Raw genomic sequence first — 27052 nt, 5'->3', positions numbered from 1 at the left:
GGTGGAGCAGGAGGTCAGTGGAGTTGAGGAGTGATCAAAGGTGGGCATTGGAAGTGTCATCAGGAACATATATGTGGATGTTGAAGTCCCCAAGAATCAATGGAGGCAAGGAAAAAGAGACAGAATATGATAAAGGGTTCAAAATGGTTACAGAGGTTGGAGGTGGGACCTGGGGGGATCAATTACTAGACTGTGGAGTGGGTGGGCTTGAAATGAAGGGAAAGCAAGGGATGGGGAGGTGGAATGGTGCTAAAAAGTGGCATGGGGTCATGAGAAGGAAGCTGACATCTCCTTTCCCATTGAGTCTGGGGGAATGGGAGAAGAGATGAGGCTCCCCTCTGAAGTGAGAAGCAGAGGAGACTGTCATCTTGGGAGAACCAGGTTTCAGTGATAGTGAAGAGGAGTAGTGGGTGGGACAGGAATAGGTCAATAATGAAGGGAAGCTTCCCCGTGATGGAGTGGGTGTTCCACAGGCCACACTTGGCTGAGGCTGTGGGAAGGGTGCATGGACGGGGACGGGGCTAATTACTTAGGCTATCATTTTAACAGGTCGTTTTCCACTAACCCTATGAGTGCAATAAAAGTTGTAATTAGAAGAAAGTAGAGGATTGAAGTAAGCTGACTGATATGAATAAAGCGTTGTTCGACTGGTTGTGACTTTCAATTCAAGTTATCTTTAGTAGATCTGTAACTAAGGTTCAAAAAAGGATTTGAGTAAGTGGGCGGAAAGTTAAGCCTCATTGATGGGAGGTGTAAAGTGGTGCTACTAAAATAAGAATTATGATCAAGGCCACAGGGGCTAGGACTCCTCCTAATTTACTGGGGATAGAACGTAGGATTGCATAAGTGAAAAGAAAGTATCATTCTGGTTTAATATGGGGTGGTGTACTAGTGGATTAGCAGGAGTATAGTTGTCGGGTCTCCTAAGAGGTCTGGGGTAAATAAGACGAGCATTATGAGAACAAGAAAAGTTATGAAGGAACCCAAGAGGTCTTGATGGAGTAGTAGGGGTGAATGGGGATTTTGTCTGAATCCGAGTTCAATCCTGTTTCATCTAAGAACAATGCATGGAGATCTTTAAAGCAGCGACTATGAACAGAAGAATGAAATGAAACGAAATGAAACGTGAAAAAGTGGGTTAATGAATCCCCCCAGATTCATTCTACCAGAGTGGTTCCGATATAAGGGATTGCTGATTAAAGATTAGTAGTGACTGTATCCCCTCTGAATGATATTTGTCCCCAAGGGAGGACATAGCCAATGAAGGTATTTGCCATAACGGTGAAGAGTAAAATGACTCCAATGTTTCATGTTTCTGTATAAATGTATGATCCGTAAAAGAGGCCTCGACCTACATGGAGAAAAATGCATATGAAGAATAATGAGGCTCCATTAGCGTGTATGTAATGAAAGAGTCAACCATAGTTTACATCTCAGCAGATATGGGCAACAGATGAGAATGCTGTTGTGGTATCTGAGGTGTAAAGTATAGCGAGGAACAGACCTGTAGGGATTTGGATAATAAGGCATAAACCTAGCAGAGAGCCAAAATTTCATCATGATAATATCATCATGATGATATTACGTGGGGCAGGTAAGTCAATGAATGAACCAATGTATTAATTAATTAATAATCTTGATTAGTGGGTGAGTTTTTAGTAAGTTGTACATTAGCTTTTGTAGTTGAATAACAACAATTTTTTTTTCATATCATAGGTCTTGGTTTAAGTCCAAGCAGAAATTACGATGTATTTCGTTTATTTAAGTGTTTATTTTGTGTTGGGTTTTATGGCTTTTGCTTCTAAACCTTCTCCTATTTATGGAGGTTTAAGTTTGGTATTAAGTGGTGGTGTAGGTTGTGGTATTGTTGTAAGTTTGGGAGGGTCATTTGGGGGGTTAATTTTTTTTTAGTTTATCTTGGTGGTATGCTTGTTGGTTTTGGTTATACAGCTGCTATGGCAACTGAGGAATACCCTGAGACTTGAGTGGAAAATACTGTGGTTTAAATCTTACTGATTATAATTGGGGTGTTAGGGGTAATTTGATATGGGTTTTCTGGGGAGGTTAATTTGAGTATCAATTATGATTTGTTAGATTTAGGGGCAGTAGAGATTGTAGGTGGAGATTTAAATGGCGTGTCATTATTATACGCTAGTGGTGGTTGAGAATTGTTTCAGGATGAATTTTATTTTCAACCATTTTTGTAGTACTTGAGGTGACTCGTGGTGAATATTAAATTAGTAGTAAGGTAATGATAATTGGTGGTTTAATAAGGAATGATAAGAAGTGAATTCTTATTAATCCTTTTTGAGCTTCAGTGATGGATATTGGAAGAACACTTTGCTATAGGGAGACTCCTTTGGGGCCTGATTTTTCAAATCACGTTAGGTCGATTACCATGGTTGCTACATTTTGACGTAGGGAAAAGCTTTGAGTGGTAGGTTTTTGGTGTAGAACTAGTGGGAGGTAACCAAGTACATTGGAGAAGGAATAGAGTTGGGAGTGGGGTGTTGTTTGCTGACACATACAGTTCCAGGGCTAGAATAAAGCCAAGTAATGTAATTGCCAGAGCAGCTATTTTGATAAAAATAAGGTATAGTTGTAGGGTTTAAAGTACCCGGGTTGGTATATGAGGTCAAGAAGAAGCCAGCGAGAATACGTCCAAAGGCAAGTCGTTTGATGGGTCAAATCAATAATGTGTTGTTTTCATTAATTATACTTGCTGGAGAGAATCGTGGTTGGTTAAGTAATGCAAGGAAGATTACTCGTGCACTATAAACAGCGGTAAATGTGGTGGCTGCTGTAGTTAAGGAAACGCTCAGGCGTTTGGGTTAGAAGTGTTAAGAGATTCGAATCATTCATTCATTCATTCAATCATATTTTTTGAGTTCTTGCTGTGTGCAGAGCACTGTACTAAGCGCTTGGGAGGTACAAGTTGGCAACATATAGAGACGGTCCCTACACAACAGCGGGCTCAAAGTCTAGAGGGGGGAGACAGGCAACAAAACAAAACATATTAACAAAATAAAATAAATAGAATAGTAAATATGTACAAGTAAAATAAATAGAGTAATACATCTGTACAAACATATATACAGGTGCTGTGAGCCCACTGTTGGGTAGGGACAGTCTCTATATGTTGCCATCTTGTACTTCCCAAGCGCTTAGTACAGTGCTGTGCACACAGTAAGCGCTCAATAAATACGATTGAATGAATGAATGAATGAGGGGAAGGAGGTAGGACGAGGGTTTGGGGAGGGGGAGAGGAATGGTGGTGCTCAGTCTGGGAAGGCCTTTGGAGACCGATGATTAGGTCTTTGGAGTAAAAGCCGGCTAGAAATGGTATTCCTGTTAGGGCTGGGCTACCAATGATTAGGGCTGATGATGTAACCGGTGAAATATTAATTAAGCCCCCTATTTTTCGAATATCTTGTTCGTCGTTTAGATTAGGAAGAGTATAGCTTTGAAGAAGGCGTGGGTACAGATGTGGAGAAAGGCTAAGAATGGTTGATTAAGTCCAGAAGTGGCTATTATTAGGCCTAGTTGGCTTGTGGTGGAAAAAGTGATAATTTTTTAAATATCCTTTTGTGTTAGGGCTCATACGGCTGTGAATAAGGTAGTAACAGCTCCTAAACACAGGGCTACTGTTAGGGCGATTAAATTATGTTCAAGGAGGGGGGGGAGAATCGAACCATTAGGAAGATAATACCTGTGACGACTATAGTGCTTGAATGTAATAGGGCTGAAACGGGGTTGGGTCCTTCTATTGCAGATAGGAGCCATGGGTGAAGTCCAAATTGGGCTGATTTACCTGTTAAGTCCTAGTAGAGAGAGTAGGTGTGCGTGAAGTAGAAAGACTTGATTGAGTTCTCTTGAGTTCGTGTTTATAATAAATCAAGATATAGCTAGGATAAATCCGATATTTCCAATTCGGTTGTAAAGAATAGCCCGTATAGCTGCAGTGTTTGTGTCGGTTCGAGCATGTCATCAGCCAGTAAGTATAAATGATATTACTCCTACCCCTTCTCAGCCAATGAACAGGTAGAACAGATTGCTGGCAGAGATGAAGGTTAGCATTGTGATTAGAAAAACTAATAAGTGTTTTATAAATTGATTAATTTTTGGGTCCGAGTTTATATATCAAATGGAAAACTCCATGATTGACCAGGTAATTAAAAGTGCAATAGGTAGGAAGATAGGACTATATAGATAGAGAAGCAGCGTGGCTCAATGGAAAGAGCACGGGCTTGGGAGTCAGAGGTCATGGGTTTTAATTCTGGCTCCGCTACTTATCAGCTGTGTGACTTTGGGCAAGTCACTTCACTTCTCTGTGCCTCAGTTACCTCATCTGTAAAATGGGGATTAAGACTGTGAGCCCCCCGTGGGACAACCTGATCACCTTGTAACCTCCCCAGCGCTTAGAACAGTGCTTGGCACATAGTAAGTGCTTAATAAATGCCATTATTATTATTATTATCCACTTTAAAGTGTGTGTAGTGAACCAATGTCAGTTGGTAATGGTTGAATCAAAACCTTGGTTAAGGAGTAGCAGCAAAGGAATAGGCTAATAATTAAGGATCATATGATTATAGTTTTTACACGGTGGGGGTAGGTTGTAAGTTTATAGTACGGTGTAAATGATGTCAAAAGGGGAATAAATAGGATAATTAGGGATGTTAAGAGAATGGAAGTAAATAACAGATTAATTACTTTTATTTGGAATTGCACCAAAGCTTTTGACTCCTAAGGTCAATGGAAGACTTTTATCCTTTAAACGTAGAGCCATATGTTCACACGTGAAGTTAAGGATTAGCAGCTCCTTATTTCTCTCTTGGTAGATAGTAAGAATTAAACTTCTAATTTTAAATTCACAATCTAACATTATCATTTTACTACATCTACAGTAAGCTACTCCTAGGATTAACTTTGGGTTTAGTGTCAGAAGGATGAGTAGAAGTAAGTGGAGGACTATAATTGTATGTTCTCGGGTGAAGGTAGGATTAGTTGATAAAGAGTGGGAAGTTAATTTTCCATGTTGAATGTAACTAGTGTATATAGGAAGTAGATAGCTGTAATAACAGTGTTAAGCCCCAATAGAATAAGGGTAAAGTTAGATCAGGAGAATGTGGAGACAGTGATTATTAATTCACCGATTAAGTTAATGGTTGGTGGTAATCCTAGATTGGCTAGGCTGTCCAGTAGACATTATGAGCTTATTAGGGGTAGAACTAGGAGTATGGTCCAACTGTGAATTCATTCATAGTTGGAATTAGCTAAACAAAATAATATTGAAGAGGTGAGCCCGTGTGAAATTATTATTGCTGTGGCGCCCATAAAGCCTCAGGGTGTTTGGATTAAGGAGGCAGCCACTACTAGGCCTGTGTGACTTAACGATGAATAAGCGATCAGGGACTTGTGGTCTGTTTAGTGGAGACAAATAGAGCTGGTTATAATTATACCTCAAGTAGCTAAAATAATGAAAGGGTAAGCTATAAATTTAGAGACAGGTTCTAAGATAATAATGATTCATAGAATTCCATAGCCACCAAATTTTAGTAGAATTGCTGCTACTACTATAGACCTGGCAATCTTATATATATATATATCTTATAATATATATAATATATATTATAATCTTATAATATATATATATTTCCTTCTCTCTCTCTCTCTCTCTCTCTCTCTCTCTCTCTCTCTCTCTCTGTATATATATATGACTATTGATTTTGGCTCAATTAACCCTGGTACTAATCCATGATCTATATATCCCCACAGCACTGGTATATATGTATATATGTTTGTACCTATTTATTACTCTATTTATTTATTTATTTTATTTGTACATATTTATTCTATTTATTTTATCTTGTTAAAATTTTATCGGGCAGAAACTCCTCACCCTCGGCTTCAAGGCTCTCCGTCACCCGCCCCCCTCGTACCTCACCTCCCTTCTCTCCTTCTACAGCCCAGCCTGTACCTTCCGCTCCTCTGCCGCTAATCTCCTCACCGTGCCTCATTCTCGCCTATCCCACCATCGACCCCCAGCCCACGTCATCCCCCTGACCTGGAATGCCCTCCCTCCCCACATCCGCCAAGCTAGCTCTCTTCCTCCATTCAAGACCCTACTGAGAACTCACCTCCTCCAGGAGGCCTTCCCAGACTGAGCCCCCTCCTTCCTCTCCCCCTCCTTCCCCCTCTATCCCCCCTGCCTTACCTCCTTCCCTTCCCCACACCTGTATATATGTATATGTTTGTATGTATTTTTTACTCTATTTATTTGTATATTTTACTTGTACATATCTATTCTATTTATTTTATCTTGTTAATATGTTTGGTTTTGTTCTCTGTCTCCCCCTTCTAGACTGTGAGCCCACTGTTGGGTAGGGACCATCTCTATATGTTGCCAACTTGTACTTCCCAAGTGCTTAGTACAGTGCTCTGCACACAGTAAGCGCTCAGTAAATATGATTGATTGATTGATTGATTGTTAATATGTTTTTTTCAGTTGTCTGTCTCCCCCTTCTAGACTGTGAGCCCGCTGTTGGGTAGGGACCATCTCTGTATGTTGCCAACTTCTACTTCCCAAGCACACTGCTGTGCACACAGTAAGCGCTCAATAAATACGATTGAATGAATGAATATCTATATGTATGCCCAGCACTTAGAAACCAATGCTTATTCTATGAAAGAAAGGGATTTGTGAGACACTCAACAGCCTAAGGACTTAGTAGAAGGAGCCAAAATGCTTCAGATTCCTGGAGGTTTGTATCAATCAATAAATCAATCAGTCATATTTTTTGAGCACTTCCTTTATGCCGAACACTCTTTAAGAGCGTTTGGGAGACTACAGTACAACAGAACTGGCAGATATGTTTCCTGCCCACAACAAGGTTAAATTCTAGAGGAGAGCATTAGAATGGAATTTCACATTCTGATAGACCAAGAAATTCAGTGAATTTGAGTATGTTTTGTTTCTTGCCCTTCTTTCCCTTCTCTCCCTAGTGTCTGATTTTCTCTGTTTTGTCCTTGAAACATTTTAACATAGGCCCAATTTCCTACTCTAAAAATTCTGGCTTTAATAAATTATCAAACAATAAATGTCAAACAGAAAGTTTGAGCATGAGCTTGAGCATATGGGCAGGTACAGAATGAAGAGCTGTTAGAAAATCATAATTCTTGGTGCTCTGAGGTTTTGCTTTTCGTACTACTGTGTGGCTCCTTAATGGGATACTAATCTAATACTTCTACTCTAATACTCTCTAATTCTTCAGAAATGAAGTATTTCCAAATTTGTCCCTTGAATCCAAAACGAAAACAAGGGCAGAAGAGTCCTTGCGAAGAACTTTCATTCCCTCATTTAAGAATATGGACTAAAAATAAGCCCTACTTACCTTGGACATAGCAATGCCCAGCCTAACCATAGAGTGTAACAGAGTCTAGGTTTGGTAAAAAGATACCCCAGCCCCATGTTTGGTTCTAGAGGATTTAAATGTATGTTCTGAAGTTTATATATTAACACTATCCCTCTTTTTGTGGTACTTATTAGGCACTTATTATGTGCCAGGCACTGTTCTAAGTGCTGTAGGAAATACAAGGTAATCAGGTAGGACCCAATTCAAGTTCCACATGAGGCTCACAGTTGAAATGCGCACGTTACAGATGAAGTACCTGGGGCATAGACAAGTTAAGTGACTTACAGTCAAACAGCAGACAAGCGGTGAGCTGGGATAAGAATCCAGGTCCTTTTGACCCCCAGGCCTGGCATATTTAGAGCCCAAGATACTAGCTGAAGGGGCTGGTTTAGTTTTTAATTGAAATGTCATGGGCATTCATGGAAAGAGAATTGTTTTCAGATTTAGTCAAGCTCTTGCTGGGATTTTATTAACCTAGGATTAGTTGTCTGTAGACTTCATTGTTAGTGACATTTTAATTGCAAGAAATGTGCTTTCTGGGTATTAGTTTCCTACTATAGTTTGCTTTATTCAACTCCCCCTGTAAACCGTAAACTCACTGAGGGCAGGGAACACTTCTGCCAACTTTGTTGTATTGTACTCTCCCAAGCGGTCTATATAGTGCTTTCTGCAAATAGTAAGAGCTCAATAAATGGCATTGATTTAAGTGACTGATTGATCAGCATCGGTGGGTGCACACCATCAGATAAAGGTGACCTAAGTGGGGGTTTTAGGACAATTTAATGTACCCTGGAATTTAATTTCCTACAGTTCATCTGAGCACCACCCAAAGGGCAGAGCAATCCCATTTTTTAAGGGATTTGTTTAATCACTCACAATGTGGCAGGGACTTTTCTAAAAGCTGGGGTAGGTACAAGATAAATCAGGTTGGATACAGGCCATGTTTCACATAATTTTAATGTCTCAAAGTTTTAATCCTAATTTTTATGAATGATGAAACTGAGGCACAGAGAAATCAAACGACTTACCCAGGGTCATACAGCAGACAAGTGACAGAACGAGGATGAAAACCTAGGTCCTCTGGCTCTTGGGCAAATCGTCTTTCCACTAGACCATACTGCTTCCACTCTCCTCTGTCAAAACCTTTTGTGTGCTTGCAGCTTATATACACTTGACATGACCATTCAAATTAGTTTTTTAGTATGTAAGAAGTTTTCTTGGAAGAGATGTGATTTAGGAGGATTTTGAAATTGGGGAGAAGGGTGGACTGTCAGATATGTAGGGGAGGGAGTTCCAGGCTCAAGGTGGAGCACAGGCAAGGGGTTGGTGACAGAAACAAAATACTGGGGTTTGGTGAGTAGGTTGGGATTGGAGGAGCAGAGTGGCTGGGTTTGGGGTCTTGGGTTTTAGTAGGATCTCAAGGAGGAGGATAAGATGGCAGAAGAGAGGTGAATAAGTACCTTAAAGCCTTACCTTACTTTATCTTACCTTAAAGGTAAGGAGTTTCTGTTGGATGCAGAGTTGGGTGGGCAGCTGTTGGAGGCTTTTGAGCAATGGGGAAAACTGTTTTTCAGAGAAATGTTTTGTGTAGCAGAGTGGAGAGAGAGCATTTAGGGAGGTCGTCAAGGAGATTGATATAGTGGTCAAGGCATGAAATGCTGAATGCTGAATGCTGAGATTTGTATGGTAGCAGTTTGGATGGAGAGGAAAGGACAGATTTTAGAGATGTTCAGATAGAACTGATGGTATTTCGTGACATTACATGTAAGGGTTCAATTGTCTATAAGCGATAGGAAAGTGAGGCTGGAAGATTTCTAATTCTGTTTTGAACGAATCAAGTCATTTTGACATCCAAGTAGAGATCCTTGTCTGTCCCCAGATTGCAACGTCTCCCCTGCTGCTCTCACCAGAGGGCGGGGGGTCTCATCTTCTCCCTCTCTCCTGGACTCACTGAGAAAGGAGGAGTTGGCATTCTTCCCACACCCCAGTGCTGTTTTTGTATTTATTCATTCATTCATTCATTCAATCGTATTTATTGAGTGCTTACTCTGCGTACCATTTCATGCCCCAGCCCTTTCTTTTCCTTCCTCTGAAGCCCCTGACATGTTCCTCTACCACCACTCCAGATTCTAGTAATAATAATAATAATGGCATTTGTTAAGCACTTACTATGTGCAAAGCACTGTTCTAAGCACTGGCGGGGATACAAGGTGATCAGATTGTCCCACGTGGGGCTCACAGTATTAATCCCCATTTTACAGATGAGGTAACTGAGGCACAGAGAATTTAAGTGACTTGCCTAAAGTCACACAGCTGCCAAATGGCGGAGCCGGGATTTGAACCCATGACCTCTGACTCCAAAGCCCGTGCTCTTTCCACTGAGCTACACTGCTTCTTTGATCATAATGTGTAGTAATGATCACCTACACCCTCTAGGACCCGCCTCCAACTTCTTTAACCATTTTGATCCCTTTCTTATACTACTTCTGTCTATCGCAATGCCTACATTGATCTTTGGGGACTTCACTATCCACATAGATGTTCCTGATGACCCTTCTGCTGCTATCCTTCAGTCACTCCATTGACTGCCTGCTCCATCCCACCATTTCCACCCACCAAAGTGGACACCCATTCGATATCATCTCTAGCCACTGCACAATTTCGACCCTCACCAATGGAAATCCCTCTGTTTAATCACAACTTCCTCACTTGCCTTCTCTCCCACAGACCTCCACCCCCTTCCCCTCCCCTCCTCGGGTAAAACTACTCTTCCCCCACAAGTACCTATGATCTTTTGACGCCATCCAGTTTTCTCAACTCACATCATGCCTTTTAGCCTCTGTACTCCAAATTCCGTCCCTTGCTGACCAAATTGATGCTCTCAACACACCACCCTCTCTACTGAACTCAATTCACTTACTGTCCTATACCTCTGATGCTCTCATACAGTACTCGTACACAGTCCTGGATCACCTGGCTCACAGTGCACCTCCTTTGCTCTTGTGCACAAACTGCAGAGTGCTGCTGGCGGAATTCTAGATATCAGGCTGACTTCATCCACTTCAAGTTTACCTTTGCATGCATTAGCTCTGCTCTTTCCTCTGCCCAGCAAAATAATTTCTCCATCCTTACTGACACCCATGCCCATCGCCCTCACCAGTTGTCCCAGACGTTTAACTACCTCCTCAAAACCCTTGTCCCTCCACCTCCCCCATCCCTTGCCCCCCAGTGACCTGGCCACCTACTTTATTAAGAAAATTGACACTCTCAGGTATGATCTCCCTAAAATCTTCCTGCCCCTCCTCAGTCCCTCCCCCCTCGTGCCCCTTCTTCAACTCCCCCATCTTTCCCAGCAGTATCTCTAGAGGTGAACCCTGCCTTCGCTCAAAATCCACCCCCTCCACCGGCACACCCAGCCCCGTTCCTTTTCACCTTATCAAATCTCTGGTCCCCTCTCTTCATTGTTCCCTAACAGTCATCTTCAGCTGTTGGTTCTCCTACGGCTTCTTCCTCACCCCTATCAAACATGGCCATATTTCCACTATCCTAAAAAATCCTTGTCCTTCCCCTCACTTTTCCATCACTGTAGACGGCACCACCATCCTTTCCTGTCTCACAAACCTGCAACCTTAGGTATATCCTTGACTCTTTTCTCATTCAACTGTCATAGTCCATCATTAAATTCTGTCAGTTCCACCTTCACAATGTCGCTAATATCTGCCCTTTTCTCTCCATCCCAACTGCTACTGAATCAACCTCCTTGATTGCTTGCTCCTTGCTCCCAGCCTTCTGTCTCTCCCCACACCAGTCTACACTTCACTCGGCTTCCCGGATCATTTTTCTTCAAAAATATTCAGGACATGCCACTCCACTCCTCAAAAAACTGCATTTTTTTCACCTTTGCATCAAACAGAAATTCCTCACCATTGGCTGTAAAACATGCAATCACCTTGCCCCCTCCTACCTCACCTAGTTGCTCGCGTACTACAATCCACTCTGCACATGTCACTTCTCTAATGCCAACATTCTCGCTGTGTACCTCGATCTCATCTTTCTCGCTGCCTACTCCTTGCCCACCTCCTACCTCAGGCCTGGAACACCCTCCCTCCTCAAATCCAGTAATGACTCTCCCCCTCTTTGAAGTCTTATTGAAGATCCATGTCCAAGAAGCCTTCCTGACTGAAGCCCTCCCTTCCTCTTCTCCATCGCCCTGATTTGCTACCTTTATTCATCCCCCCTCTCCGAGCCTCACAGCTCTGTAGCATATGTATTTATATTAATGTCTGTCTCCTCCTGTAAACTGTAAGCTCTGTTGATGGCAGGGAATATGGCTGTTACAATGTTATATAGTACTCTCCCAAGCGCTTAGTACAGTGCTCTGTGCTCACTAAGCTCTCAATAAATCCCATTGAATGAAGAAAATAGGAGACTGCCAAAGGAGAAAGGTCGAGTTGAGAGAGGAAATTTGAGAGTCATTTCTGTAAGGGTTGTTAGGTGAACCCCTAGATGCGATTGAGTTCTTCTTCAAGGGAATGAGATGAGAGAGTGCCAGATTTAGAGGTTGAAGGGCAGAAGAGGAGCCTGCATAAGATACAGAGAATAAGCAGTTGGAGAGATAGGAGGCCAGAAGAGGAGAATCTTTGTGAAGGTTAGATAATTATTTCCAGGGTAAGAGAGTCTGAGGTGACCTAGAGATCGAGGAGGATTACGATGGGAGGTCATTGGAATTGACAAAAAGGCAATCACAGATCATCTTAAAGAAGGACAGTTCTGAGGAGTGGAGGGGACTGATACAGGGGGTCATGGGGGGAGTTAGAGGTGAGGAAGTGGAGGCAGCAAGTGCAGATAGCTCTGTAGAAGTTTGGAGAGGAATGATAAGAAAGAGATGGAGTGATAACTGAAGGGAGCCATGGGGTCATGGGAGTGTTTTCTTAAGATAGTTTTATACATTACATGAACATGCAATTGAAAAATCAGTAGTTGAAGATGGCATTCAGGAAGGGAAGAAAGGAAGGGCAATTTCTCTGATGAGGTGTGATGGTTGGGGTCAGGAGGACATGTCTAGGGTATCATTCAAGCAGAGGTGGGCGATCTCCTTTTGAGATACTGCTGGGAAGGATGGGAAAGTTGAAGAGGGGAATGGAGATGGAAGGAAGGAAGAGGAGAGGAGCTGGGAAGCTGAGATGGGTAGTGGGGAGGGGCCAGTATGAGGGCTAGGAACGGGCTGGATTGGGGTGATTTGACAAAGATCATAATAATAACAATAATGATAATAACAATAACGGTGATGGTATTTGTTAAGCACTTACTAAGTCTCAAGCATTGTTCTAAGCACTGGGAGAGGTACAAGGTAATCAGGTTGTCCCACTTAGGGCTGACAGTCTTCATCCCCATATTACAGGTGCAATAACTGAGGCCCAGAGAAGTGAAGTGATTTGCCCAAAGTCACACAGCTGACAAGTGGCAGAACTAGGATTAGAACCCATGACCCCTGACTCCCAAGCCCGTACGCTTGCCACTAAGCAGCACTGCCTCTGTCAGGCAGAGAAGATTAGGGTATAGGAAACACGTTGTGGTGGAGTTCATTCATTCATTTGTTCAGTCAGTCGGTCGAATTTATTGAGCACTTATTGTGTGCAGAGCACTGTGCTAAGCGCTTGGGAAGTACAAATCGGGAACATCCCTACCCAACAATGGGCTCACAGTTTAGATTGAATGAGCAGGAGCTGAGGGGGGGCAGGGGTTCAAAGGAACGGGATTGGGTAGGGAAGGGTCTACCAGAGGGAGGGGACTGAGGCCTTGAGGAGCTTAGGCCATTTAGGAAAGACTACCAGGAGCCATTCTGGAGCACTCAGAAGAAAAAGGAGGTTCCTCAAGGGGGTCGGAGCCCAGCAGTTCCCAGCTGGTGGAATCCCTAGAGTGAATGGTGAATGTTAAGTCTTTAGCTGCTGTTTAGAGAGAATGGATAGGTTGTTACCACGACCTCAGTAGCTGGGTTGATGTGCAGAGGCTTGTGTGCCCTTTGTTCTTGGTGTATACCCAGGTTCAAGTCAACATCCCTTCCCCTTGGCACACTCTTTGGATCATGGGGTGTTGAATGGGGGCTGGGGAGGTCAGCATTCCTCCTTCTTTCTGTGGATTTATGCCCTCAGAATAGGGATGCTTAGGGCCAGGGGACTTAGCGCATTGTTCCCTTGGCACAGTCCATGGGCCCCAGTACATGGAGGGAGGCCTGGCAGGTTGTTCAGTGCTTCCAGACCCCTCACATCCAGGCATGGGGCTGAGGTGGTTGGCGCCCCTTTCCTGGAGTACAGGGTTAGGGCTGGGGTTGTTGGGGTGGAGATCGGGGTTCCTTCATCTTAGTAATAATAATAATAATAATAATAATAATAATGATAATAGCACTTGTTAAGTGCTTACTATGTGTGAAGCACTGTTCTAAGTGCTGGGGGGTGGGGGGGATACAAGGTGATCAGGTTGTCCCACGTGGGGCTCACAGTCTTACCTCCCTATTTTACAGGGGAGGTAACTGAGGCTCAGAGAAGTTAAATGACTTGCCCCAGGTCACACAGCAGACATGTGGCGGGCCGGGATTACAACCCATGACCTCTGACTCCCAAGCCCGTGCTCTTGACGCTGAGCCACGCTGCTCCCAGGCCCACAGTACGTTGAGGAGCTGGGAGGAGGGCAACATCTCTTGCCCCTTATGTGGAGAGAAGCCCCCAGAGCTGGGTATCTGAGGGAGTTGGCATCCTGTTCCCTCTTAGTGTGTGACTATGAAAAGGATACCCCCACCTCACACTAGTAGCAATTCCACTCTGCTGCTGAACCCTTTTTAAATTTTATTCTCCAATCTTTTAGCTCTGATACAGTAATAATGATAATTGATAGTGCTTTTTATGTGCTAACTTACACTGCACTAAATTCCAGGGTAGATACAATTTAAGTGGATTGGACATAGCCCATGTCACATAATGGAGCTCCCAGTTGGTGTGGGGAGAGAGAATTGGTATTACATCCACACTTTACGGATGATGAAACTGCTACCTAGAAGGGTTAAATGACTTTCTCAGGGTCACAATAATAATAGCAATAATAATGACGGTATCTGTTAAGTGCTTACTATGCGCCAGACACTGTACTAAGCGCTGGGATGGATACAAGCAGTGGGTTGCACACTGTCCTTGTCCCACATGGGGCTCACATTCTCAATCCCCATTTGACAGATGAAGCAACTGCGTCGCAGAGAAGTGAAGTGACTTGACCAAGGTTGCACGGCAGACAGGTGGCAGTGCTGGGATTAGAATACATAACCTTCTGACTCCCAGGCCCTTGCTTTCTCCATTACAGCATGCTGCTTCTCACAGAACAGGCAAAGCAGAGCAAGGATTAGAATTCCAATTTGTTGACATCCCCTTGTGCTTCCACTAAAATTTCCTTAGTGGCAAGAGATGAGATAAAGTAACAGTTAGTTGGCAGTAAGGGGAATGAAGTGTTGGTGTTGTGGTATAGTTTCAAGATCACCAAGGTGAAGAGAAAGCTTGGTTGAGTACCTTAAAGTTGGTGGTTCGGAGTTTCGCTTAGATGCTGAGGAGGCTTTTGGTAGGGGTAAAGAGATATGGATGTAATAGCGTCTCCGAAAAATGATCCAGTCAGCAGGTTGTGAAGTGAGGACTGGAAAGGGGAGAGACAGGAGCCTGGATCAAGGAGGCTTGATGGAGTAGTTCAGATGGGATATGATGATCCTTGGAGGACAGGGTGTTCTTTTCTCACACACTTTGCCTGGAAATGGAAGTAAAGCAAGGATCGCAACTCCACTAAGCTAAATATAATCATTGCCTTCTGAAGCACATCAATACATTGTTAAGGGTGTTTCAGAATAATTTTTGGGGAGATGGGACCTGGAGTTAAAATAAGGAACTAGAGTAATAAAGAGTAGCTTCTGTTTTATTCCAAGATATGGTTTGTAATTATTTTGACATCATCCAGAACCATTTTGAATCCACTGTAAATAATTCTAATGCTACTTAGTATTTTATAGAAATATATAATTCCTTTTAGCTCTTTAAAATATAAGTAGTGAGTGTCATGTGTTTCGAGGCTGTGTTTCATATCATCTTGAATTCAGGCAGATCATGGTAATTTTGGGGAAGGGTTGCTAGTAAGGAACCCCTTCAAAGTTCAGCCATCAGCCCCTACTTGGAGCAGGGGTAAATAGAATTACCGTAATTAAAATTTCCATTTGGGGAGTTAGCTACTAAAGGCAAAGGGTGGTAGCCCCAGTTGGATTTGGAGTGAGAGAGGCTGGGAACCTCAAGCGTGGCTTTTGAACTTTCGACAGGAAAGTCGTGGCTGCCGCAGTTAGTTTAGCACTTTCAGGTAGTATTAGTAATTGCATTCGTTAAGTGCTTACTCTGACACTGTCCCTAACCCACATTGGGCTCACAGACTGAGGGGGAGTAGGAACAGGTTTGCCTCTGTGGTAATTTTTGAAGGGGCTTCTCTTTGGGCTCCATCCATCCACATAAACGGATAGTATTGAAAAGCACTTGAAGGCACTTCAAAGACAGCTACTAGCTGTCACTTGCAACAACTGTTAAAAGGCACTCATGAAAGGAGTAGTAAAATCACCAGACACCACCACAGGTATTTTGAGGCATGTCGTTACTGAAGTGTTGGAACATTGTTTATTTATTTATTTATTTATTTTACTTGTACATATCTATTCTATTTATTTTATTTTGTTAGTATGTTTGGTTTTGTTCTCTGTCTCCCCCTTTTAGACTGTGAGCCCACTGTTGGGTAGGGACTGTCTCTATATGTTGCCAATTTGTACTTCCCAAGCGCTTAGTACAGTGCTCTGCACATAGTAAGCGCTCAATAAATACGATTGATGCTGCTGCTGCTGCTGATGATGAAGTTGTAGGACCTTGACATCAGGATTGATTCATTTTTCATGGAAATCAAAACTCACATTCCCCTTTTACTTTTTTTGGTGGGGGGGGGGGTGGCGGGCGGGGGGAATGTAACAAATTAGATTTAGCTGGTAAAACTCAGGATTGGGAGCCAGGAAACTTGAATATTGATCCCAGCCCTGCCACCTGGTTGCTGTATTGCCTTGATAATGGGTTTATAACCTCTTTACTCCTCAATTTCCTTACCTGTAAAGTGGAAATGACGTATTAAATATCTGCTGCCTCTGGGCCCCCACCCTCTCAGAAGACTGTGTGATATCTAGTTATTCTGCATTTACCCCAGCACGTAATTCAGTACTTGGCACAGAGTAATCCCGTAATAATAACAATAACAATAATAATAATAATAATAATGGTACATGTTAAGCACTTACTACGTGCCAAGCATTATTCTAAGCGCTGGGGTAGGTACAGGGTAATCTGGTTGTTCCACATGGGGCTCATAGTCTTAATCCCCATTTGACAGATGAGGTAACTGAGGCTCAGAGAAGTTAAGTGGCTTGCCTAAGGTCACACAACCGACAAGTGGTGGAGCTGGGATTAGAACTCATGACCTCTGACTCCCAAGCCCGGGCTCTTTCCACTGAGCCATGCTGCTTCCCTTAACAAGTACCACATGTATTATTTGTGAGGAAGAAAAGTGACACTGAGACTGCTGTTGTTTCAGATCCATAACACAGTGGCTGTTCTGGAAGTTATCAGTAGCTTGGAGAAATATCCGATTACCAAAGAGGCACTTGAGGTATGACCCAATCATTTCATGAGTTGCATTATTGTTGGCATGTAGATTAAGTTTACACATGAAATCTATTCTTGATTTTCACAACCAGTAAAATGCTGTGAACTTTGAAGTTTCTAATTAAGCAATCATACGTATTGAGTGTTTGCCCTGTGCAGCATATTGTAATAAGCACTTGTGTGATTACAATAAAATGGAGTTGTTAGACATGCTGTCTAGCCCACAATGAGCTGACAGTCTAGTAGGGGAGGCAGACATTAATAAAAAATTATAATATATAAATGTATACACAAGCGATTTGAGGGCTGAGTGTGGGGTGTTTACCAAGGATCCAAAGAGAACATATGGAAGCAGTGGTGAAGATGAAACTCAACTGAGACAGTGCTCAGGTGTCCATGCACCCTGTCCAGCGGTGAACCTCCGCTATCGATCTGATCTTCTGCTTCCACACTGTTGCTTGATATGCCATATTGCCTCTATATTGACCACCTTGATCCCTAAAAATAGCTCACCAGTATGCACCTCAGCAGGGCTCCTCTTGCCACAAGTGGGAGATACCCAGTCTTCCTTCGTCTCCCCTTTTTAAAACTCATGTAGTTGATTAGTTTTCAGGTCTTCACATGGACTCCTTAGACCAGTACCTGCCTCTTACCTGGAGAACCAAATCATATACCGTGCCTGGTGGCATGCTCTGTGCATGCTCTGCAAGGTATAAAAGCTGATGTTTTGCATCTTCAGCCCCACTCTCCCACCAAAGCTGAGCCAAGTGTACACCCTGTGTGTGTTCTGCCTTTCCACTGTGACTGAGGAACTCTTTCCCTGTCCTAGCCTTTCTCTGAGTGCACTAGGTTGGTTTTCAAAGATGCTGCCATTCATTCATTCATTCAGTCAGTCAGTCATATTTATTGAGTGCTTACTGTATGCACAGCATGTACTAAATGCTTGGGAGAGTAAAATATAACAACAAACAGACACTTTCCCTGCCCACAACAGGCTGTCTTTTCCACCCCCTTTCATATCCAGAGCTGAATGAAACATCCAGCATTTGCACCTTTGCCTCCCGAGTGACCTGCCTTCCCTCTTTGACAATCCATACCTGGCATCAGCTCCCCTCTGCACCACGGAGGAAACCTCTTCCCCTCCTGCTTTCCACCACCCCAGCGGGAATGAGAGCAACCCCTGTAACATACAAGTTCAGAAAATTTAGTGTCGTTGTAGTTATTGCTGTGGACACTGAATCACCAGGAGAAAAATCTGCTCTTTTAACCACAACTCCATACTGGATTTCGTTTTCATTTTGTGTATTATTTATTTGACCCTATCCTTTATGCCATTTTAACATTTTAGTGTTTATTTCTCCTGATGAGTCTGTCTGCAGTCTTTCCCAACCTTCTCTATTCAGAGACTGTGAGCACCTTGAGGGGCAAGATACGTGTCCAAACCAACCTGAATATGCTTTTTCCCAGGGCTTAGGACAGTTCTCTGCACAAAATGAGGGCTTAACTAATACTCTAACTACTGCTGGGTAGGTGTCAGTGCTTTTTTTCCCCCTACTAGGGGCTTTTTACAACAACAGCTCTTTACTCTTCACAGTATAAGCATCCTGCCATTTGGCTTGCAGCCCAAGCATTCTACATTTGCTCATCAGAATGGTTGCAGCCAACACCTCAGGAATATTTTTCTGCTCTACTTCTATTTGGCAGTGGTGCACTGTGCATTAGAGCAGTTGTGCATGCATTAAGGGTGAGAAGTGGGACAAACTTAGGTGCATTAGGGTTAGGAAAACCTCTACGAACAGCAGTTATGAAGAGACAAAGGGAGGGGGGTGAGGAGCGATTCACAGTGTAATTTTTATTCAGTTGTGAGACTTGGCCTATAAATCTGAGCTGGTCTAGAATGGGACTGAATTATTTGCAAGTAAATCTGTAGCAAAATTTTCCTCCGAATTCAGCCATTTACAATACAGCCTCAGTTTGAATAAGTATAACCAGGTGCACTGATAGTTAGTCATATATATAATCATTATAATCAATCAGTCGTATTTATTGAGCACTTACTGTATGCGGGGCACTGTACGAGTATAATAATATAGCAACAGTGCAACAATATAACACTGAATAACACTGTACAACAAAATGACAGACACAGTCCCTGCACACATGAACCTACAGTCTAGAGGGGGAGACAGACATTAATATAAATAAGTAAATTATGAATATATACACAAGTGCTTGGGGCTGGGTGGGTGGGGGTGGGGGTTGAAAAGGTTGGGTGGGGGTTGAAAAAAGCGAGCAAGTCAGGGCAATACAGAAAGGTGTGGAAGACAAGGAAGTGAGGGCTTAGTCAGGGAAAGGTTTCTTAGAAGGGTTGTGCCTCCAGTAAGGATTTGAAGATCAGGAGAGTAATTGTCTGTCAGATATGAAGAGAGAGGGCATTCCAGGACCAGATGCAGGATATGGGTGAGAGGTTAGTGGTGAGATAAACAAGACTGAGGTACAGTGAGAAGTTTGGCATTAGGAGGAGCAAGTTGTGCAGGCTGGACTGTAGTAGGAGAATAATGAGGTGAGGTAGGAGGGGTCAAGGTGATTGACTGCTAGTAAGGAGTTTCTGTTTGATAAGGAGGTGGCTGGACAATAACAGTAAATATGATTAAATAATAATTGTGGAATTACAGTGTGCCAGGCACTGTACTAGGCGCTGGGGTGGATGCAAGCAAATGAGGTTGGAAAAAGCTCCTGTCCCACATGGGGCACACAGTCTCATTCCCCACTGTACAGATGAGGTAACTGAGCAGGCACCGAGAAGTGAAATAACAGCAGACTAGCAGCAGAGCCGGGATTAGAACCATGACCTTCTGACTCCCAGGCCCGTGCTCTATCTACTTGGCTAGGCAGCTTCTCACTGAAGGTTCTTGAGGATTGGGGAAATATGGAATCAACTGAAAGAAATGGTAAACAGACCTTTGAAAAAACGGTAATCCTGATACAAGTCTTCAAATGAGAGCCAATATTCTTTAAGAATCCATTCGATCATTAGTTTATTACTGGCAGCAAACGTTTCTGCTAATTCTGTTATATTGTATTCTCCCAAGCTCTCAGTAGTGAATAGTAAAGCACTCAATGAATACCAATGGTTGATTGAATGCAAAAACAGTAAAAAGTTTTGCAGGTACCTGTAGGGAAATGTCTCCAGGTTGTGTATTGAAGGATGTACGAATAATCATGTTTCTACCAGTATAATCTCTTAAAGCAACTCAGATTTTGTTTATACATCTAGGAACAGTGCATCTAACAAGAGTATTTGTGTGTTAAATTGTAATTGCTCGAAAAATGCCTCTCTTTGATTCTAGGAAACAAGATTAGGGAAGTTCATCAACGATGTAAGAAAGAAGACAAAAAATGAAGAGCTTGCCAAAAGGGCCAAGAAATTGCTGCGAAGTTGGCAAAAATTCACTGAACCTGTAACTTCTGAGACTGTTCCCCACTTGTTATCAAACCCACATGGATTAGCGAGCAGTGGTGCTCAGTACTGTAGGCAAGATACATTACCTACTACAGTTGCTGGTTCAAAGCTAAAAACCACAAATGCCATACCAAAATTAAGCACCCCAAAATCCGTAAAAGTGAGAAATAGAAAAAAAAAAGAGTATTCAAAGAGAAGGACATCAAAGCACTCCTTCCAATGTATCTAAACCCAGCTCTGAATCATTACAAAGCGCTTCTCCCCTTCCAACTAATGGGATCAGAGGAAACTCTGAAAGCTTTCCCAGTTCTCTTGACTTCAAGATGTGCCCAGCCTCTGAAAACATCAGGGCAGCGCGTAGTGAAAATGATAAGCATAGTAAGGTACCAGTTAATGCTGTGAAACCTCACCCAGGTTCTCCAGGAATTTTAAAGCCTTCAAGCACTTCTTCGCAATTTAAGGCTGCAGTACTTCAGCAACATGAAAATCTAGGAGAAACCACAGGGCAGCACCAAACCAGAAAACTGTGTTCACTTAGTCCAACAAACTTAAAAAATGAAACATTTGTCCAGCAACAGAATGTGAAGCAGTCAATGGCCAATCTTTCTCAAAGATCACAGTTTCCAGGCCTTTCCCAGGTGGTAGCCTTGTCCCCACCTCTAATTTTACTTCCATCTACAGCTCCTAAGGCAGTAAAATTACTGGAAACTTCACCTCAGTCAGGAACTGTTACATCTCAACACTGTCAGGAATGTGTGTCTTCTGAAAATTTCCTCTGCCATTCAGAACGACTACCTTTCCAGAACACATCTCCCAACTTTGAGGTCAGTTTTCATTGTGAAGAATCCCATATTGGGTTTCTCCCAGATGCTATAACAGTGGACACTGTTGATTCTCCTGCAGAGTCGGCCAATAAAAAGAAGAAAAGGTACAGATCTAGAGATTATGCAATGAATTTAGATGAACTAGTGAGAGAGGGGGGTCTTAAACCTGTAAGATTAAAAAAAAGGAAGCTTACATTTAATCCCATGACAAGACAAATCAAGCCCCTAATGCAGAAAGATTCTTCACAAAGAGATAGCCCTGCACGTATTGAACAGCACAGAACAGAAAGGCAGGAGCGAAAAAGCATTCTGCAAAATCCATGTGAACAAACAAATTGGAAAGAACTGTCCAGAAATGAAATGATTCAGACCTATTTAAACAGACAGAATAGTTTTCTGTCCGCTTCAGGTGTACAAAGTCCCGGAGCTTATCATTTATTGAGTGAATATTTGAAAAAGGAAGAAAACATTAGAAAAGAAACTAGAATGACTCATGTGCAGATATCAAAAATCATATCCACAGACCTACCCGGGATCAATAGAGAGGTCACAAGCAATGATCTATGCAGACTATGTGAATCTTACTGGCCAGGTGTGAATGGTTGTTATGATACACAGGGTACTTGGTATAATTGGACACAGTGCATATCTGTAGATCCACACGGTGATGACAGTAGACTGAATATTTTACCTTATGTCTGCCTAGACTGAGTGCAGCTTTTGCAAAAGTACTTTAAAAATAGCAAAAGCCATTTAAAATGGAGAGTGAACTCCTTGTTGGAAAACAGAGTAGGAAGGAGATCATCAATATAAATTCACCATCTTTTATAAAGTGCTGCTAATAGTTTGCTAACAAAAAATAGCCAACAGAGAGTATCCCAAGATTGACCAAGTGTGTTCAAAACTTCATTTAACATTAATCCCCCAACAGATGCAGATGATTCCCAGCTCCTACCAATGGTTAAAATCTTAGTTACAGTATTTACAAAATTTACAGTGTTTACAAAACATTGTGGAAGAATAACTTTTTGGTTTAATTAGTTTTCCTTAGCCTGAGACAGAACTTAGAAAATCCTGATTTTATCTACATTACATTTTCTTTATTCCATGAATACTCTTAATATTATGGTACATAAGTTCTCTTAAATAGGTAGAGTCTAGTTAGCCAGTTTTGCTCAGCATTGCATAGGTGCCATATATTTTAGTCTGCTTTCATTGAAAATTCAGTCTCTAGTAAAATTAACCTGAAAATTGTATATTTTTGAATGATCTTTTTCCTTCCATTGCCAACCAGAAGACATCTGCCCCTTTTCCTTTTCTGCAAGTTTCTAGGAATCTTCATTTTTCTAGAACTGAATTAGGGGCAGTGGATACTACTGTGGTGGGAGTTCTCTGAGAAAAGAGGGAAATCTGTCTGGGTTCTGGAAATAAACTTGTTACCCATTCCTTTAGCTATTATTTAGCTTTAGCTTTATGGATATTTATTAAAAAATACCATTTCCAACATGTCGTAGTAAATGTGTAGTGTTTAAGGCAAAGCCTTAGTGAAACACTTCTGAGTTTCCGTTATGCAGAAGTGAACAGTTTGCTATTTGGTCCTTTAAGTGGACTCTGATGTAAATGTGGAAATAAGAACATTCTGGAAAAGAGTTTTCTAAGTACTTGTAGTTCAATTATTTATAATAGCATTTCATTTTAACAAATTTGGATGATAAATGTAGGAAGGTTTTCAGCATGTGAAAAGTTACTTTTTGTTCAGGAATGCCATCTTAACCTAAATTATAGTTTAGGGTGGTAAAAATATGTATTTACTACTGTTGTGACTTCTCTAGACTTCAGTTTCCTCTTAGAAATATAATGCAGTTCTAAAATGTACTCAGGTAAGGATGTTATTTAGAAAACTGTCTATCTCATTCTTTCAATTAGTGGATGTATTTATGAGGAAGTGGTGTGGTCTAGTGGATAGAGCATGGGCCCAGGAGTCAGAAGGTCCTGGGTTCTAATCCCAGCTCTGCCACTTGTCTGTTGTGTGACCTCATCTGTAAAATGGGGATTAACACTGCAAACCCCATGTGGGACATGGACTGTGTCCAACCTGACCTGCTTGTATCCACCCCAGCGCTTAATACAGAGCCTGGCACATAATTAAAATGCTTAAAAAATACCATAATTACTATTAATCTACAAGCACTGCTAAGCACTGGGATAGATTTAAGACAATCAAATCAGAAATGGGCATTCACAGTCTAAGAGGAAGAGAGAACAAGTATTTTATCCACCTTTTCATGAAAGGGGAAATAGGCCCAGGGAAGTTAAATGAGTAGCCCAAGGTAACAAAGAGCCACCATTCGAACAACTGGAACAAGAACCCAGTAATTCTCATTTATTCAGTCTTTCAAGTAGACCACACTGCCTGCTGTTAAGCAGTCTTCTAGAAATAAGGTTGTTAAGCAGTCTTCCTAGAAATAAGGCTGTTAAGCAGTCTTCCTAGAAAACATACTCATATCTTTCTTGGGGTAAGACACCCTCCCATTTCTTCTAGCAGACTCAAGAACCAAAACAGTAAACAGAAATGTATCACTGACCACATAGATGGATTAGGCCAGGCTTAACTTGCACCAGTTGATTTGTTGAACCTTCAATAAACATATTGAGTAACATTCTTTAATCATTATAACATTATAGCATTCATAGCTTAACTACCATTTTCCCACTGGCAATTTTATCTGGTAACAAATCTTCCCTTGTCCATACAGTCCCGCTTTTCTCTGAGCTGTGGTGTGCACCTGATTCAGAAGGTCAAGGTCCTTAATCAATATCCAGTCAGTCAGTCACTCAGACAGTCGAGTATTTATTGAGCACTGACAGTATGCAAAGCACTGTACAAAAAAGGCTTGGGAGAGGCTCAACAGCCTTTTTCTGAGCCAAAGCGACTCCGTGGACACACCCTCTTCAGAATCTCCCATCTTCGGTCAAATTTCTGGTATGTGTGTCCCAAGAGTTCTCTTGGTAAAGATATGGAGGTGGTTTACCATTGCCTTCTTCCGTGCATAAAAGCTTGAGTTTCTGCAGTTCTCTTTGATCAACTTTTGGATTACTTGATCATCTATCTTTGGTCATCATGCCACTGCTGGCCAGCACAGGTGAATCAACTTTGATGCTTCAGTTTAGACCTTTCCACTATGGTAGCTCTAAGCTTCATCACTCTATGCAAACTCTCCTGACATGTTAAGGAGAGTTGGGAGAGTACAACATAATAATAACAACAACAACAATAATAATAATAATAATAATAATAATAATAATAATAATAATAATGGTATTTGTTAAGCACTTATTCTGTGTCAAGCACTGTTCTAAGTGCTGGAGTAGATACAGGGTAATCAGATTGTGCCATGAGGGGCTCACAGTCCTAAACCCTATTTTACAGAGAAGTTAATTGACTTGCCCAAGGTCACACACCAGACAAGTGGCAGAGTCGGGATTAGACCTCACATCTTCTGACTCCCAAGCTCATGCTCTTACCACTAAGCCACACTGCTCACCTCAACAGAGAATCCACAAGACCATTCCTTGCCCCCAAAAGCTCACAATCTAGACGGGAAGACATATTAATATAAATAAATTAATTACAGTTTTATGATCATCAGGCTGATTCAGTAATCGTCAGGATAAGATAAGTGATTGGATTAATGTGATAGCAATTTGGATGTAGAGGAAAGGGCAGATTTTAATGATGTTGTGAAGGTCAAACCAACAAGAATTATTGGTGGATTGAATATGTGGATTGAAAGGTGTCAAGGAAACGCAAGGTTATACGTTTCTGAGACACAAAGGATGGTTGTGTGTACAGGGATCGGAAAGTTGCAGGAGGACAGGGTTTGGGTGGGAAGATAACTTCTGTTTTAGATATGTTAAGCTTGAGGTGATGGGAGACCATCCAAGTAGAGATGTCTTGAAGGCAAAAGGAAATGCAAGACTGCAGAGATGAAGAGAGAGAAGGACTGGAGATGGGTATCATTCAAATAGAGGTAGTAGTTGAAGCCATGTGAGAGGATGAGTTCTCCAAGGGAGTGGTTGTAGATGTAGAATAGATGGGGCCTCAGAACTGAACCGTGGGGGTACTCCACAGTTAGTGGGTGGTAGGCAGAGGAGGAGTCCGCAAGAGAGACTAAGAAATGAGCAACCAGAGAGATAGGAGAACCAGGAGAAGACAACGCCAGTGAAGTCGAGATTGTTTCCAGGAGAAGGGAGAGGTCGGTAGTATTGAAGGCAGCTTACATGTCGAAGAGGGTTATGATAGAGTAGAGGCCATTGGATTTGGCAAAAAGGAGATCATCTGTGACCTTTGAGATGGCCATTTCTATGCAGGAAAGAGAACAGAAGTCAGATTGGAGGGGTTTCAAGAAGAGAATTGGAGGAGAGGAACTTGAGACAGTTGAGTGTAGCCAACTCCCTAAAGGAGTTTGGAGAGGAAAGGTAAGAGGGAGATGGGATGATAATTGAAGGGACTCATGGGGTAAAGGGAGGATTTTTTTTTTTTAAGATTGGGAGACATGGGCATGATTGAAAGCAGTGGGGAGGCCACTGGAGAGGAAACATCCAATCCATCACCAAAACGTATCGTTCTCACCTCCACAACATCACCAAAATCTGCCCTTTCTTCTCCATCCAAACCTCTGCCTCATCCTACCCCAACTGGATTACTGCATCAGCCTCCTCTTTGGTCGCCCATCCTACTGTCTCTCCCCGTTTCAGTCTATACTTCACTCTGCTGCCCGGATTATCTTTGTGCAGAAACGCTCTGGGCATGTCACTCCCTTCCTCAACAATCTCCAGTGGTTGTCTGTCAACGTACGAATCAATGAAAAACTCCTCACTTTAGGCTTCAAGGCTCTCCATCCCCTTGCCCCCTCCTTCCTCACCTCCCTTTTCTCCTTCTACAGTCCAGCCTGCACCCTCCGCTCTTCTGCCGCTAACCTCCTCACTGTGCCTCGTTCTCGCCTGTCCCACCGTCAACCCCTGACCCACTTCCTTCCCCTGGTCTAGAAAGCCCTCCGTCCACACATCCATCAAACAAACTTTCTTCCTCCCTTCAAAGCCCTACTGAGAGCTCACCTCCCTCAAGAGGCCTTGGCGGCCTGTGGCGGGGTCGCCTCCATTTTGAGGCCCAACTAGGCCTCAAGCAGGGGAACGGACCGACGGGTTCAGACGACCGGGTCACCCAGACGACACAATAATAATGGCATTTATTATTCCCTTCAAAGTCCTACTGAGAGCTCACCTCCTCCAGGAGGCCTTCCCAGACTAAGCCCCCTCCTACCCCTCCCCATCCTCCCCGCCTTACCTCCTTCCCCTCCCACAGCACCTGTATTTATGTTTGTACTTATCTATTACTCTATTTATTTATTTGTACATATTTATTCTATTTATTTTATTTTGTTAATATGTTTTGTTTTGTTGTCTGTCTCCCCCTTCTAGACTGTGAGCCCACTGTTGGGTAGGGACCGTCTCTAGATGTTGCCAAATTGTACTTCCCAAGCGCTTAGTACAGTGCTGTACACACAGTAAGCGAACAATAAATACAATTGATTGATTGATTGATTCCCCGACTGAGCCCTCTTTTTCCTCTCCTCCTCT

At 42.5% G+C, this 27052-nt stretch overlaps 1 protein-coding gene across 1 annotated transcript in view; it reads left to right on the top strand.

Annotated features, from left to right (window-relative positions):
• The window catches only part of LOC119946741 (mediator of RNA polymerase II transcription subunit 26-like), an 86908-nt gene extending 64269 nt beyond the window's left edge, over positions 1–22639 (top strand). Inside the window, 3 exon segments of the mRNA XM_038768177.1 lie at positions 17055–17129; positions 20476–20760; positions 20762–22639. Coding sequence (XP_038624105.1) covers positions 17055–17129; positions 20476–20760; positions 20762–22123 — 1722 coding nt within the window. The 3' untranslated portion in view covers positions 22124–22639.
• Positions 22640–27052: the final 4413 nt, after the last annotated feature.

This window comes from Tachyglossus aculeatus, chromosome Y3 (assembly GCF_015852505.1).
Source record: "Tachyglossus aculeatus isolate mTacAcu1 chromosome Y3, mTacAcu1.pri, whole genome shotgun sequence".
NCBI lineage: Eukaryota > Metazoa > Chordata > Mammalia > Monotremata > Tachyglossidae > Tachyglossus > Tachyglossus aculeatus.
The sequence above is the reverse complement of the archived record's forward strand: the minus strand, read 5'-3'. Positions and strand labels throughout refer to the sequence as shown.